The sequence below is a fragment of the Protomyctophum parallelum genome (genome assembly GCF_964188405.1).
Source record: "Protomyctophum parallelum genome assembly, chromosome: 8".
Classification (NCBI taxonomy): domain Eukaryota; kingdom Metazoa; phylum Chordata; class Actinopteri; order Myctophiformes; family Myctophidae; genus Protomyctophum; species Protomyctophum parallelum.
In genome coordinates this window covers 4294739-4311474 of record NC_139703.1, presented here as the reverse complement: position 1 = coordinate 4311474, position 16736 = coordinate 4294739, and the positions used below count along the sequence as shown (strand labels likewise).

Here is a 16736-nt window from a genome sequence, read left to right as displayed (position 1 = left end):
ACACACATACATCAACGCTTGTGCACGAGCGCACACACACACACACACACACACACACACACACACACACACACGCACACGCACACGCACACGCACACACACACAGATGTCAGACTACCGCAGCCGGCGCCTGGGACTTCCTCCTGAGGGACTTGAAGGTGAGTTTGGAGGCGATGGTCTTGGACATGAGGAGACACAGGAAGGGGTCCAGACATGCGTGGACGCAGCAGAGACAGACCACCCCCCGGTAGTAGCGGTACAGACGGTGGTCCCCGGCGACCGCCACGCGGGCGTAGTGTGCCGCGTGGAGCGCCGCGGCCGGGGCGAAGCACAGCAGGAAGATGAGGAAGACCAGGAAGCTGACCCTGACGAAGGGCGCCCAGTGGCGCCGCCCCCCGGCGGTGGTGGACAGGTGGTACACCATGGCCCCCTGGGACAGCACGCATGCCACGAAGGGCAGCGTCACGCCCACACACACCAGCGCCAGCCTGGAACAACAACGGGGATGAGTTTATAGTTATACACACACCAGCGCCAGCCTGGAACGACCACGGTATGAGTTTACACACGCCCACACACACCAGCGCCAGCCTGGGACGACCACGGTATGAGTTTACACACGCCCACACACACCGGCGCCAGCCTGGAACGACCACGGTATGAGTTTACACACGCCCACACACACCAGCGCCAGCCTGGGACGACAACAGGGATGTGTTTATGGTCGATACGTCGTAGCCTCGGAGGCCACAGGCGTTTGGTTTTCAAAAGAAAAGAAGAGCCAGTTCTACCCAGCGAGGCCTGCATGGGGACTACCCTTAGAGTATATATATGAATAGAGAAGGCACCCAGAGGAAATCTTGAGGCGAAATGGACATAGTGGCCGAATGAAGGTATTGCAGCCTGGCCCCAAACACATGAACGCGCTGTCTGTTGACTAACATTGTACACGTTCACGACGGACGACGCTCGTGCGCGTTCAACGGCAGCGCGTTCATGTGTTTGGGGCCACTCACCATTGCAATCTTCCCAGAATGCACTCTGTTCCTACCAGGAAGGAGGAGTGAATCCGCCTCATGCGCTTTTGAGCAACTTAATGCAAGTGGATGGGAGGAGAACTCGGGTGTCTTCTCTATAGATATATAACTCTATGGGACTACCGCTTTGGTTCCTGGACACCTTCCTGTAAATAACGTCTTCATCCACGGCACCACCTGAATTATTATTGTTACTTTGTAGCAAATTACATTTATGTCATATTACGCTATACGTAAATATCTAAATCTTCTAACATACGGGACAGGAATGACAATGATATTTGCAAAGCGCAGTCGGTTCACGAAGTGATTCTGAAATGTTTTCATCCCAAAGAACCACCCACAAACATTTCTTTGGCCGCGGACCCTTATTAACCCCATCTGTAAATGTGTTGTGCCTGGGACCTCCAGAAGTAAAGATTTGAGTTAAAATGCTCGTTTTAAAAACATAATGATATAGATTATTATTTTATAATAAGTATACTATGTGTACTATAACCCATTCTGAACGGGCACCCATTTTGGTGTTGGCATCATGTTATGCTTTAGCTATTTAAAAATAGCAGATCTACAAGCTCATATCGCGCCACCGAGTGGCGCGATACGAGCTTGTAGGTCTGCTATTTTTTGAAAAATCGAAGAACGACTGACATTTCTAGAATCTGATCTCAGGTCAGAATGGGTTCATCAGGACCAGTGTGTGTCCGGCGGAAACCTCGTATGAATCTGATCTCAGGTCAGAATGGGATAAGGACCAGCAGTACCTGTAGGGCACCAGCAGGGCGTGCTGTGGGCTGTCCCGCAGGGGGAGCACGTCGTGGCAGGTGGTGACCCCGCCCAGACGGGGGATGCGGTAGCTCTGGTGCACCAGGAGCTCCGGGACCACGGAGGCCCCGAACAGGAGCCACGCCGCCAGGCAGGAGCCCGCCGCCAGGGCCGTCTTGGGCAGCCGGCGGTAGAGGAAGGGCCGCGCCACGGCCAGGTAGCGGCTCACGCTGATGCAGGCGATGGTGTGGGCGGAGCAAGACACGTTCCAGTAGAAGGAGGCGGTGGCCAGGCGACAGGCCGCCTCCCCGAACACCTGGAGGAATGATCACATGACCACGTGAAGCCAAACACCTGGATGGAATGATCACCTGACCACGTGAAACCAAACAGCTGGAGGAATGATCACATGACCACGTGAAGCCAAACACCTGGATAGAATGATCACATGACCACGTGAAACCAAACAGCTGGATAGAATGATCACATGACCACGTGAAACCAAACACCTGGAGGAATGATCACATGACCACGTGAAACCGAACACCTGGATAGAATGATCACATGACCACGTGAAACCAAACACCTGGATAGAATGATCACAAGACCACGTGAAACCAAACACCTGGATGAATGATCACATGACCACGTGAAACCAAACACCTGGATAGAATGATCACATGACCACGTGAAACCAAACACCTGGATAGAATGATCACATGACCACGTGAAACCAAACAGCTGGATAGAATGATCACATGACCACTTGAAACCAAACACCTGGATAGAATGATCACATGACCACATGAAACTAAACACCTGGAACAGCCAAACACGGTGAAATAGCACGGATTGGCAATTCCGTACACATACACGCCTAGAAAACACCAAAATACTGCTACTATTTTGACTGCGACGGAGGCGTGGCTTTCACTGTCTCTCGTAGCTCAAGTTTTGCTTTCCTGTATAATTTTTTTTTTTTTTTTAAGATATTTTTTTGCGGCTTACGCCTTTATTGATTTTTTTTTAAGGGATAGAAAGTAGGCTGACAGAAAACGGGAGAGAGATGGGGGGATGACATGCGGTAAAGGCCGTGTCGGGTCCGGGAGTCGAACCCGCGGCACACCGCGACTGGATCACCAGTCCGGTGCCCAGACCGTTACGCTACGGCCTGGGCCTCCTGTATAATATTAATATGTTGTCAGTGCCGTGCATGTTGGCTTTGCGCCGACAATGCGTTCACGGATCACAACAAACTCAACGGTGGCAAGAACAGCACAGTTAAAAAGGTGCAATCGTGGCTTAAAATTTTAACTATACAGGTGTGGAAGACTAGGAGAATATTTTGACTAGCAGCACTGCATGTAAAAAGTGGTGGATGTCTCGGACGGACCACAGCACTATTGCTCCAGGAGCGCCAGTGAAATGACAGGCCGGTATTGTGGTCCCAGCACAAATTGGTGCCGTTCATTGTCAAATGGCAAAAATCCACCAATTAATATGACTCAGAAACTGGGGTTAAACATAACTGGAGTGCGGCGGAGGAGTCGCCTACAGACATGAATTAAAACCATTTTAAACTGCACATCTTACAGCGTAATATAATAATAATAATAATAATAACCCAGTCATTGTGGTTGAGATGGTAGTGCACCCTGAGGCCCAGTGAGCAGAGCAGCAGCAGGTCGGACAGCGCCAGGCTGAGGTAGAGCACCTAGTCAAGAGATATTAAAAACATCTGAGAATAAACGCCTTACGAAGAAATGCCTTCACCAAAGTCTTTGTAAAGGTGTCTAGAACTGTGCTCTCTTCTCTGTCTAAGTTTGTCTCCCGCGGTCAGCACCTGCCCACTATTGATGTGCGCTCCTACATATTTGTTTGTAAAGGTGTCTAGTAACACATATCACAGATTCTGAAATTCACTTTCCCTAAAGGGGGAATCTGTAACAGCTGATGAAAATTGGGGTAGGCCTACAGTACCATTAATAACTTTATGTAGGCAAAATGTACAAAAACTTTAACAAGCCTGTTTGACCCATGTCAAACTAGGGTTTTTTCATGATTCTGAATCCATTGAAGCACTTTGTTTTGCACGAAAAACCCTCTTTGGGCTAAAAATAGCCATCAGCATCATGAGAAATGTGATGACTTGGAAAAGTGGCTATGGTCGTTTTTAGCCCATATAGTGTTTTCCGTGCAAAACTAAATACTTGCAATGAATTCAGAATCATAAAAACCCCTAGTTTGACCCGTCACATGTAAATTGTTGCCTGCATATAGGTTAGTGACAGCCCAACTTTCTGCAGCTGTCACAGATTCCCCTATAGGAAAACTGAATTTCAGTCTTTGTGAGACGTGTGTTACTAGAGTAGACACCTTTACAAACACATTGGGGAAGACATTTGTTGGTAAGGAATTTATTCTCAGATTGGATTTTTTTTTGGTCTTTCTGATAATATTCCCTGCACTAACTGTGGTGGAGGACAGGTTCTTAATTGGTCCTCACACTGCACTAACCGTAGTGGAGGACAGGTTCTTAATTGGTCCTCACACTGCACTAACCGTAGTGGAGGACAGGTTCTTAATTGGTCCTCACACTGCACTAACCGTGGTGGAGGACAGGTTCTTAATTGGTCCTCACACTGCACTAACCGTAGTGGAGGACAGGTTCTTAATTGGTCCTCACTGCACTAACCGTGGTGGAGGACAGGTTCTTAATTGGTCCTCACTGCACTAACCGTGGTGGAGGACAGGTTCTTAATTGGTCCTCACTGCACTAACCGTGGTGGAGGACAGGTTCTTAATTGGTCCTCACTGCACTAACCGTGGTGGAGGACAGGTTCTTAATTGGTCCTCACTGCACTAACCGTGGTGGAGGACAGGTTCTTAATTGGTCCTCACTGCACTAACCGTGGTGGTGGACAGGTTCTTAATTGGTCCTCACTGCACTAACCGTGGGTGACAGGTTCTTAATTGGTACTCACTGCACTAACCGTGGTGGAGGACAGGTTCTTAATTGGTCCAAACTGCACTAACCGTGGTGGAGGACAGGTTCTTAATTGGTCCTCACACTGCACTAACCGTAGTGGAGGACAGGTTCTTAATTGGTCCTCACTGCACTAACCGTGGTGGTGGACAGGTTCTTAATTGGTCCTCACTGCACTAACCGTGGTGGAGGACAGGTTCTTAATTGGTCCTCACTGCACTAACCGTAGTGGAGGACAGGTTCTTAATTGGTCCTCACTGCACTAACCGTGGTGGAGGACAGGTTCTTGGTCCTCACTCCACTAACCGTGGTGGAGGACAGGTTCTTGGTCCTGGCGCTCCGGGAGGTTCTGGACTTGAGGAACAGCAGGATGTAGAGGTTGGAGGGGATGCCCAGCGCCATGGCCAGGACGTAGGCCGCGGGGATGAGGCACGTGCTCAGGACCCCCGCCGCGTAGCCCACCGCCGGGTTGCCGGTGTCCACCTCCAGCCAGGGCGCGGTGGGGGTTGGGGTGCTGCAAGGTTATTCGAGAAAATTAACCAAATAATAAGCAAAACGAAAATTTAAAAAACAATGTCGGTAACTGAAATTAAAAAGGTGCAGAAAGGTGAACATCTACAGTATAATAAATAATAATTGTGTGTGCCGCAGCCTCTGCCTCAGCTCATGGCTTCACATTGCGACGTTCAGAGTATGGGTTCTATTTCGTCCCTGCTGACCGCCAGAGGCGGTGCTTTAAGCACTGAATACGTCCCTTCGCGCATGCGCAGTCGAGTATTTTATACCAACAATGTCGGTTGACCCCGTGATGACCCGGAGTCGTCTATAACTTCCGGCAGTCATACGGGGCTCAGTCCCTAATTTCTTCTCGCTTTGCGCAAGTTGTACATAGCACAGAGTTCTACAGCAGAATTAAACTGCACGATAACAGAACTATTGCTTTGCTACTACTAAGTCGCCGGTAGTCCCGCGACCATTGTTGGTCGGAGCTGTGACGCGTGCGTTCGCCCTCCAGGGACTGCGACTTAATACTACTATTATTGTATCGTTTTCGAGTGGAGCTGGGCTTCACATCGTCTTCTTTCCCCGTGGGAACAAGGTAAGCAGACAACCCCTGTTCGCATAGGCTGCGTGCGCGCTGCTTCCCTGCAACACACACGGTCGCGTGCTACAAACGGCGACCTGAGCGTCCCGTTTTAGCACCCGTCAAAGTTGAACGGATAGCTCGTTCTCTTTGACAGCTTGTTTTCCCACGAAGGCTGCGCCGCAGTGCTGGTGACGGCAAGCGTTAGCACTACCCGCTCCCAGCACGTGAGTCGACGCTAGTATTATTTGTTTACTACTTACCTATACTACTTATACTTATACTACTTATACTTATAAGTGTACTTATCTACTGCTATATTACTCTGCCTCTCTGAGCGAGTCTTTGCTGGCACTGGCCAGCTATATAGCACCGCCGCGTGCTACAAACGGCGACCTGAGCGTCCCGTTTAGCACCCGTCAAAGTTGAACGGATAGCTCGTTCTCTTTGACAGCTTACGCTGTCTTGTTTTCCCACGAAGGCTGCGCCGCAGTGCTGGTGACGGCAAGCGTTAGCGCTACCCGCTCCCAGCACGTGAGTCGACGCTATTATTATTTGCTTACTACTTATACTTATACTTATACTACTTATAAGTGTACTTATTTACTGCTATATTACTCTGCCTCTCTGAATGAGTCTTTGCTGGCACTGGCCAGCTATATAGCACCACCGCGAGGTTACGTCAGTAACCCCGGTTATATGAATTGGCTTGACTGATTTAGTCACTTGTTCTCAAATAGTGTACTTTAATTTGGCACAGAGCCATTGCCACTTTATAGGTTGGTTTTTCTGAAATTATATATATATAACTATATCATTATATATATATCATATATACTGGTCTCTGCTAGAGCACCCCTTACCTGGCATAGGCGGCGTGCGCGCCCCCTCCCTCCAGCTAAGCGGCCTTTAGCAGCTACAGTAGCCTCTACTGGCACAGGCAGCGTCCGCGCTCCCTTCCTACCAGTTTACGGCTCCACCCCTAGCGACCACTAGCGTCCGCGCTCTGGGCTACATCTGCGGGTTTCCAATGGACGAACCCCGCCACCACCTGTGCACCTCCTGCCAGGCTCCTCTGCGGCCAGAGGATGGGCATGACCTCTGCCCTGGGTGCCTTGGCCCCCAACATCTGAGGGAGGCACTCGGTGACAACCCATGTCACGTGGACGCAGGAGCGTCCAATCTCTCTCGCCGGTAATGAAGGCTAACAAAACCCTCCCCGGACAGAAGGTACGTTATCGTTTAAAGCGGCGCTATCCCCGCTAAACAGACGTTCATATGATATCATATACTTATCATGGCATAACCTCCTGTGTGTGGGTAAAGGCTGCGTTCGCGCCGCCTCCCTGCTCTGCATACGAGGTCTGTTCGACTGAACGCTAGCGCTTATTATAAGCGACTATAAGACTTGCCGAAGGATGTCATATTACCTTCGTTTGTTAAACACGCTACTTTTTAAGCTTTGTTTAGCCCCTGCTGGTGATGGCAAGAGCCTTGCTGGCCAAAGCCATATACCGATATTGGCAGCATTCAAGCTTAACTGCTTTTGCGAATAGCTGTATTGTTGTTGTTATCAGCCCGGTACAGGAGCAGCTTCCTGCGTCCTCCCAGGGTATTGATGTTGCTACCAGTATAGTTTGTAGCAAAATAGTATTAACAGCTACTGGTGTACATAGCCTGTCTGGTTGTTAACCCAGCTGGCCCCCAGTAGTGGGCCTAGCTGAAGCTGCTACCAGTATGCCTGGAGCTCAAAGCTCCATTAACAGTTTTTTGCATATACAGTGGGTGCAACCTGGTTTGTTCCCACAGGTCGGATTAGTGCCCCTGGGTACCTGTAGGTCCTATTAGCCCAGCTGGTCCCCAGCACAGAGTATCTGGCGCTGCTGACAGCGTAGCTCACAGCTGCTACCAGTAGCTTAAAGTTAAAGCTGTTTATGAACAGGCTATAGCTTGTCTTGTTTTTTAGTAGCCTAGCTGGTCTCCAGCATAGCTCTCTAACTGGCGCTGCTACCTGTAGTTGTAGCCCAAGCGCTTATTATACTATTGAAGATAAAAAGCTATCTGTATATAGCTTGCCTTACTGTTTGTTGGCCCAGCTGGTACAGGGCAGGCAGCGTATGCGCTCCGCTCCTCCAGCATACGGCCAGCTTGATGTTACTTACTACTAATCGTTTGTTAGCTCAAGCATTTATTAACAGCTATTGGTGTATAGCTTGTTATGTTCATTAGCTGCAGCTGATACAGGCAGCGTACGCGCTCCCTTCCTTCAGCAGGTGGCCCCTATCGGTGGAGCTATCGGTTGTAGCCTTTTCTCCAAAACTAGCTTGTGTCGGTTTATTTAACCGAACCTGGCTGGGGGAGGCAGCGGTAGCGCTCCCTCCTCCCAGCATGAATGCGTAGTAGTGCACACGTGACTAGTGTATTGGAAGTGTCTTTTGTTTCGCTCTGGACTAGCAAACATAAATAATAATGCACTGGAGTTTGGATAAGCGTCATAGTGCCGTGATAAACGGTCACATAGGAAACACTACAGCTGCTACATAGCAGCGTCCAAACCTTGACTGAAGGCTACTTTATTATCATAAATTATAAGTAAGCCTCCGCCGGGGGTACAGGTAGCGTAAAGCTCCCCTCCCCCACCGCGACCATGCAGGTCGCACAGTATCTAACAGCAACGTTTGTGTGCTGTTTCTATGATGCACTTTACATCTGGTTGAATCTCAAAGTGCTGCAATGAGCATTTGCATAAACGTAAATGCATATTCACAGGCTGCGGCAGGTATAGCAGCATTCAGTTTTTCGATTAAGTCATTATATGCCGATCTAAGTTAAAGCCTCTGCTGGCACAGGCAGCGTACGCGCCCCCTCCCTGCAGCATATGGCCAACACCTAGCAAACCAGTAGCGTCCGCGCCCTGGGCTAGTTGGGACTGGTGTGCACCGGCCGGTCCAAAGGAACCGGTGCCACCACAACGGAGAGCACCCACTTTCGTACCCCGAAAGCCTCTGCTGGTACAGACAGCGTATGCGCTCCCTCAAGCATATGGCCATCACCTAGCAACCAGTAGCGTCCGCGCCCTGGGCTAGTTGGGACTTGTGTGCACCGGCCGGTCCAGAGTAACCGGTGCCACCACAATGGAGAGCTCCCACTTTTGTACCTCGTGTGAAGCTCTCCTTCAGCCGTGAGCCGACCTTGGTCCTGCCCCGTGTGCCAAGAGGAAAAGGTCTGACCGCTGACTACAGCAGATCCGAGAGGGCTCAGCTATCTGCAGAGTTGGCCCGCATGAGGGCCATGCTCACTTCAGATAACACCTAGGCACCTCGGAGGGTGCCGAAGCGCCTACCTCTCCGATGCCACAACTGACTCGAGGTTGATGTGCTCTCCCTGACAGCTTAAGCTACACACTTCCATGACTATGAGGAAGATGCAGAAGGCAGTGCCTCCCAGGCATCAGAGCCGGCCTCCCACTTCTCAGCTCATGCGCATAGCCGTGGAACGCATACTAAAGCAGGCAGTCGGCTCCTCCAAGCGCCTTCTTCTTGCTGTCTTCGCCGTCCCCCACGCCTGTACCTGAGACAGCTACAGGCCTGCCGGGCGAACGATCAGGGCCCTCTCCCATCTCTATACCGATGGTGAAATCCTGGCAGCCCTGCCCTGATTGGGAAAAGTGTCCTGAGACAACCCGTTGCGACGTGACACTTTAATAGATTTGAACGCACAAGGCGATAAGGGCTGGCCTGGGTTACATGCCAGCCACCAAGCCTGTCATTGCATCCCTCATTGTGTTCCCCAACGAGGCCCGGCGGCAGAACGCTAGGTGACCTCGACCCCAGTGCAGGAGCACAGACAACCTGCTCACTGGGGCCTCCCGTTCACACTTAATAGTGGCAACGTTAATACTGGCTCAGTCACCTTTGGTGTGTCACTGGAGGCATTGGCGTCATGTCCTCAGAGCGTGGGCGGCTGATGTCCATCGTATCTCTAGCCCGTCGCCAAGTCGGGTTTTCACAGTCAAGCTTGACTGATGAGCCTAGGCCAACTCTCCGTAGTCTCCCTGAGGAGCCAGGAGCACTAGGTGGTTCAGCCGGGCGAGAATCGCCGGAGCGAACCATCCAGGGGGGGAAGACCAGGCTGCAGCTTGCAGGCCTACGACACATCCCGCCTCCCAAAGGGCCGAGCTCCAACATTGATGAAATCATCTTGACTGCCCTCGGAGCTCGCGTATCACCGCCGGCCCACACTAGAGGCCAGCGTGTTCCCTGGCGTCCCACGCAGGGACCTGACTGTGACTGTGACTTTCCGGGCTGTGCAGTGCCTTCTGACGCCAGCCCCCCATATCCGGCGGGTCAAAATGGCCATTATCAGCAACATGACGAGAGCCCTACTATCAGACCAGGAGTGATGTGTCCTCCTGCCCAAGGGCGCAACAGAGGCTGTATATCCTCAGTCACACTAAGGGAAGTCCGATCTACATACTTCCTCGTGACGCAAGACAGACGGGTGTCGACATGTCTTGAATCTGATGGGACCCATATGAAGTTTATGCCAGTCTACTGGGCCGAACACGGCAATGTGCTGGAGCGGCAAGTGGTGCGCTCCGCTCTATAGCACACATTCTCATACTCATGGGACCTTAACCGGGTACTGGACGCCCTGTGCGGGCCTACCTTCGAACCCTTGGCACAGGCAGAGCTGAAGTGGGTGTCATGCAAGACAGCCCTTCTCCTGGCCATTACATTGGCAAAGCGCGTCAGTGAACTGCACGCTCTGTCAGTCAGCGAATCATGTCTGAGGTGGAACGCAGACGGCTCGGGGGTCACGCTGTGGCCAAACATAGCATTCCTCCCGAAGGTGCTGTCGCAGGCTCACCTCAACCGGCCTATCAGGCTGGCTCGATTCAACCCCCCACCTGGGGAGCTGACAGACAAACTGGAGCTGTTGTGCCCAGTCCGGGCCCTGAGAGCCTACATTGAAGCTACTGCACGCATCAGGCGAGCAGAGCAGCTGTTCTTTTGCCATAGTGGTGTGAACAAAGGCGGCGCTCCCTCCAAGCAGCGCCTGTCCCACTGGATTGTAGACACAATCAGCCACGCCTATGAGGCAAGTAACCTCCCCGTACCATCAGGGGTACGGTGCCACTCTACAAGGAGCATTTCCACATCATGGGCTGCCATGAGAGGGGTGCCCTTGGAGGACATTTGTGCCGCCGCCTCATGGGCTTCGGCAGGCACTTTCTCAAGGTACTACAGGGTGAATGTTGCCACTCCCCACCCAGTGGACGTGGCCCTCTTCCCCGAATCCTCCGGTTCTACCCTTTGAGGTCTGTAATCAGGATTCCTCGTGACTTGGCTGGTATAAGTCATTCAGTGCTTAAAGCACCGCCTCTGGCGGTCAGCAGGGACGAAATAGAACGATAGTTACGTATGTAACTACGGTTCTATGAGTCCTGAATGACCGCCAGAGGCACTCTTGTCACTCAGAATCCTCGTGTTCTCGCGAGAAGATTCTGTAGGGACTGAGCCCCGTATGACTGCCGGAAGTTATAGACGACTCCGGGTCATCACGGGGTCAACCGACATTGTTGGTATAAAATACTCGACTGCGCATGCGCGAAGGGACGTATTCAGTGCTTAAAGCACCGCCTCTGGCGGTCATTCAGGACTCATAGAACCGTAGTTACATACGTAACTATCGTTTTATGCACTTCAGACTATAGGTTTTATGGGTATAAAAGTATCCCATAGGCTTAGAGGCAGACAGCCTAAAGACGAGGCAGCCAATCATGAAAAAGTGTCCATTACGGTCACTACTATAGGTAGTAGCAAATGTAGTTGATTTGATTTTCAAGCACCTGCACAAAAAACTACAATTTAAAAAATGTACTGTAACTAACTGTATTGTGTGTTTATAAGACTATATAACTATAGGCCTAACTGAAAGTATAGACAAAATGCCTTTTGTTTTTGTCAATAAGCTTTTTGGGAGGATATGAAATATGAATCTATTTATTTTGCTGTACCAGTTTTACACCAGCTGTCGGCACCTTGCGGTCTGTGACGCAAAACTAAAAACCAACATTAAAACAAATAGGCTAAAAGCTAAGAAACTAATTAGGATTTTCAAAAATAAAAACTAGCAAATCCACTCTAGAAATGGAAGAAATGTCAAAATGAACTAAAATTTTGAACTAAGATGAAACAAAAAATCCCAAACTATTCTAACCTGGAGGGGCGGGCTCTGTCTTTGGGGAGATGATGGTCGCCCCCCAGCAGGGAGGGGGGAAGGGTGTCGTCGTCGTCGTCGGTGGATTTGGGGAGTTTTCCGTTGAAGGTCTTTGGGTCGAGTACACCGCTGGTGTTTGTCATGCTGCTGTTATGACATCCCCTCTGTCTGTCGGTGTCGTTTTTTTGATCGATTGATTGAATGTAAACGGCATAATGGTACAGTCAGACACAAATATCAAACAAATCAACAACTACAAAAACACTCTTTTCTATGGGACCTACAGTAGGCATGTAACAACAATGTATCGAAAATCGATTAAAATTAATGCAAAAATGCAATTTAAATCGTGATCACAATTTGAACTATAACAAAAGAAGAAAATACAGGATCTTTGTAAAATAATTGATTAAAAAATGAGTTTTCAGTCATTTGCTACTGAAAGACAAGAAAATCAAAAGATAAATAATAATGGTTTTGTGTGAGAGAAATACAAAAATATATGTTTTGGTCGTTTGTCGGGGAGACAGCGGCCAATGAAATCACTGGGAAATTTGTGGAGGTATGCCCAAATGACCACCGATTATGCTCCAAAAGTGTGAAAACTTATTTCACCAGACCTTTAACACTTAGGATGCTAATAACGTGTATACACGTCCTCTCAATAAAAAAACACGTGGTGCCTCGGAAGTGTAGGATACGACAGGAAGCATGCAAATCTCCAGAAATTCTACAGGTGCTGGTCAAAAATACGTACGATGAAAAAGGAAGGGAGATGTCCGCACACTGAGTTGTAGCTCCCAGGAAAATTCTTTGTTACAACGTTTCTACCTCTGTGGGTCTTCGCCTCGGAAGTGTATACACGTCTTTAGGTCCTTTTTAATGATATAAAACGGGATCGTGGTAATCCATTTTTTGACAGCTTCCGTTGCTAGGCAACGCCTTGCACAGAGCTCCCGGACATGTGTGGGTATGGAGGTGTCACTCACTGTAGGTCAGTAGTTGGACAGCTCTGAGGGTATGGAGGCCACTGTCCCTTATCCAGACGTCTGTTCTGTCTGACGCGTTCCTTATCCACACCTTCTGGAAAGACACACAACACATGGCCCGTCACATTTCCCTGTTTTCTCCAGTGGTGGAAAAAGTACTCGCATGTTTTACTTAACCCATTTTGTACTGAGTCAGATTAAAAAAAATGCCTTCTAAATCCTGACCTGAAGTTTTCTGAAAACTTCAAATATTTATGTAGCAGCATCAAAAATATATATTTTTTTGAATACTGTAGTATAACCCAAGAGGGATTCCCATCCAGAATGGGTTAAGTAGAAGCATCAATACTGACATGAATAAATACTCTGTTACAAGTAAAAGTCCTGTATTTTCAAACGTATTAAACATTCTTAGAAAATAGCAGATCTACAAGCTCACAATGCGTCGTGAGCTTCGGCCGAAATGTATACAGGAGCTGAAATGCTGCATGTATGTTTTGTAATAATAATAATAATAATAAAGATCTACAAAGGAATTCTAGGTGTTTGCACATAGGACGCGCTTTTCGGGACGAATATCGGAGTGAATGTTTGAGCACGGAAAAAAATAATCGACCTCACTTAACCCATTCTGACCGGGCACCCATTTTGGTGTCAGCATCATGTTATGCTTTAGCTATTTAAAAATAGCAGATCTACAAGCTCATATCGCGCCACCGAGTGGCGCGATATGAGCTTGTAGGTCTGCTATTTTTGAAAAATCGAAGAGCGACTGACATTTTTAGAATCTGATCTCAGGTCAGAATGGGTTCATCAGACCAGTGTGTGTCCGGCGGAAACCTCGTATGAATCTGATCTCAGGTCAGAATGGGATAAAAGGTTTTCTGACGGGGAGCACACGCACACACACACGCACGCACACAGACAAAGTGCAGTGGAAGAATGCAGAGCGAGAGAAACAGCGAGGGGGAGAGAGATAGAATAACACGGTGACATCGCATCTAATCAACTCCTATAGTGAAGCAGGGACCTACTGTATACATTAAACTTTTTCAAAACAATGATTGGATCGGGGATCATCCTCACTGCTGCTGCTCTAATTTGAAAATAGCCGATCTACGAGATCACAATGCGTCGCGATGTGATGCATTGTGAGCTAGTACAGTAGATCTGTCATTGTATACGTTTGAAAACTTGAAGTGGGACATTCTGCATGATGAGTTGTACTTTTAGTACTTTAAAGTGCAAGACCACTTTGGTAGAGGTTTGGATCGTGTTACCTTGCCATGATGTAACTGCAAATGTAGAAACTTAAAAAAAACAATGCTCCAGTGATTAGAAATTGATAATTCAAAATATGCTCCTCAGTCCTCATTGACTTACATTGTAAGCTGAAACAGCTCTCAAAGTCACACTTTTAGTACATAAACAAACCTTTTTTATGTTAACTTGTTAACTTCCTGTTGATTTTACTATTTGAAGATCATGGCAAAGTAACTACCGGTACACAACAGTAGTAAATATGTATAGTTTATATGTATAGTGTATGTATAGTTTCATTATATAGATATTCCACTGTTACTTTCTTAGCTTACGCATGTTTCATGATATTGATAAATGCTTTTATGTGATGTATTCCCATGCTTTTGTTCTTGCTTAAATGTAAGTCGCTCTGGATTAAGAGCGTCTGCTAAATGCCTAAATTGTAAATTGTAAATTGTAACCCAAACCTCTACCAAAGTGGTCACTTTAAGTCCATGGATACCAATACTTTTGTAGTTTTACGCATGTACATTTTGAATTCTGAACCTGAACTTGTAAAAGAGTATTTCTACAGTGTAGTATTGGTACTTTTACCTAAGTAACAAATGTCAGTACTTTGTCCACCACTGCACACCAGACACTTACCGTTGCCTGCGTGTGTCCATGGCAGCGCCATCAGACACACCACCAACACACCAGACACAAGCTTAGCCATTTGAGTCCTCGCTCAATGATAAAGTACAGTATAGATTCACTCCAAGTTATTCCTCAGTTAATGAGCAGCATATGAACGATATCAACATTCCACTATAGATTGACTCCAGTGAGTATTCCAGGAGTTTGTCTTCTGGTCCATGGCTGTAGGGTGTGTGTTCACATGACTCTGCTCTGCTGTAGTGTAGTGTAGGCCAGGGTGTGTGTTCACATGACTCTGCTCTGCTGTAGTGTAGTGAGGACGCTAAATCCACTCTGTGCTGACAGCGGTGCGACCGCCTGTATGCCTGTCTGTCCCTCCCTGCCGGAATGAGAGCTCTGTATACTGCGTGCGTGCGTGTGTGTGGGTGTGGGCGAGTGTATGTGTGTGACGCTGTTTCCTGCTCAGTGAGACATAGGGAACATTAATTCATGATGTCTGGCATCAGTCAGTCAGTGTGTTTTCTGACTAACACTGCTCTCTCTCTCTCTCTCTCTCTCTCTCTCTCTCTCTCTCTCAGCTGTATGCATAGGTCTGCTCTTATGTAACGAACCTTTTCATGCTTGGTTTAAAGGATGATCTCTGTCACTCATACAGCAATAGATTTGTTGGGACATGTTCCACAGACACTGTGCTGACACAGCAATACACTTTAACAAATTCATAAAGAAGTCATGATTAATTGATTGAGAAAAAAAAGTGCAGATAGTTATACATTATTATTGCTAAAAGGATAACCCAAAAACATGTGGTCATTTAATACTAATAATGCTGTAATGAAGTAAAAACTATAATATAGTAGAAAAGTGTGCACTCCTTAAGGCCCAAATCACACCATTTGCAACTAGTTGCATGTTGCAAGGAGTTGCATGGCGAATCATTTGTGCGGTTTGGCCCGAGGCTCACACATAGTTACTCCAGTTTTGAGGCGATAACCTACTCACCGCGGTGGGAAAACTAGCTGTTCACGGACACAGGCGGATGGACAGGAGTTAAATCATGATACATGTTGATTGTATGACCTATGGTTCAGTTAAGTGGGGCTTTTATAGCGTCACCATGAGGCCGATTTGAAACAATGAATAAAGGATAAAGTAAGATTCTTGGGCCACAGTCATTTGATGAATGAAAGAATCAACAGCATCCTCTCCCTCTCTTTTTTTTGGTTTTGTTTCCCGGACTGTGTTTATTCTGTTGTTGTGTAACTTCCTTCCTGGTGTGTCCCATCACCCCCAGGCCCCACGTTTCCTCTCCCCTCCCGTTTGTAATGTGGGAGCTGGCGAAAACTTCTGGGAACTCTTGATTACCCCCCACGCAGACATGCACGTGTGCACCCACGCACACACAGTGATATAAATAGCCTGAGAAGTTGAGAACTGACGTTCTAAACAGGCCAAATAAACACCATTTGTGACCAGTGCCAGCAGAATATGCCTCAACTCGATTTTTACAGATTACAGATTTTTACAGATTATTAAAGTACAGAATGTAAGCTTTCATATGATGTATCATTCAATGAAATTGGACAATAATTGAAAGAGATATGACCATCTAAAACTTGTTGAAACAGAAACCCCAAAGCAGAGAATAAGTCATGCAAAGAATCCTGACATTTTAGCACCATTTGAATGGGTGTGACAATAGATACTTGTCCACACCCCTAATTTCTTGCATAATCACTCCCCCACCCACTAAC

The 16736-nt window shown here is 48.0% G+C and overlaps 2 protein-coding genes across 4 annotated transcripts in view; one reads left to right on the top strand and one right to left on the bottom strand.

Annotated features, from left to right (window-relative positions):
* Positions 1 to 16736, top strand: part of dock3 (dedicator of cytokinesis 3) — a gene marked incomplete at both ends in the record, with an annotated part of 250584 nt that overhangs the window by 188758 nt on the left and 45090 nt on the right. The gene's annotated exons all lie outside the window — the stretch shown is intronic.
* Positions 78 to 15245, bottom strand: LOC310862743 (proteinase-activated receptor 3-like). 3 transcript variants are annotated; one of them, XM_083770810.1, is made up of 7 exons: positions 14992 to 15245; positions 13084 to 13177; positions 12095 to 12262; positions 5056 to 5302; positions 3427 to 3516; positions 1802 to 2118; positions 78 to 488 (listed from the first exon to the last, which is right to left on the bottom strand). In XM_083770810.1, the coding sequence occupies exons 1-7, from the start codon at positions 15059 to 15061 to the stop codon at positions 110 to 112; spliced, it is 1365 nt and encodes a 454-aa protein (XP_083626936.1). In that variant the 5' UTR covers positions 15062 to 15245; the 3' UTR covers positions 78 to 109. The 3 variants fall into 3 exon arrangements, with proteins under 3 accessions (XP_083626936.1, XP_083626938.1, XP_083626937.1); XM_083770812.1 differs by having other exon boundaries at positions 5095 to 5302; XM_083770811.1 differs by having other exon boundaries at positions 13084 to 13174.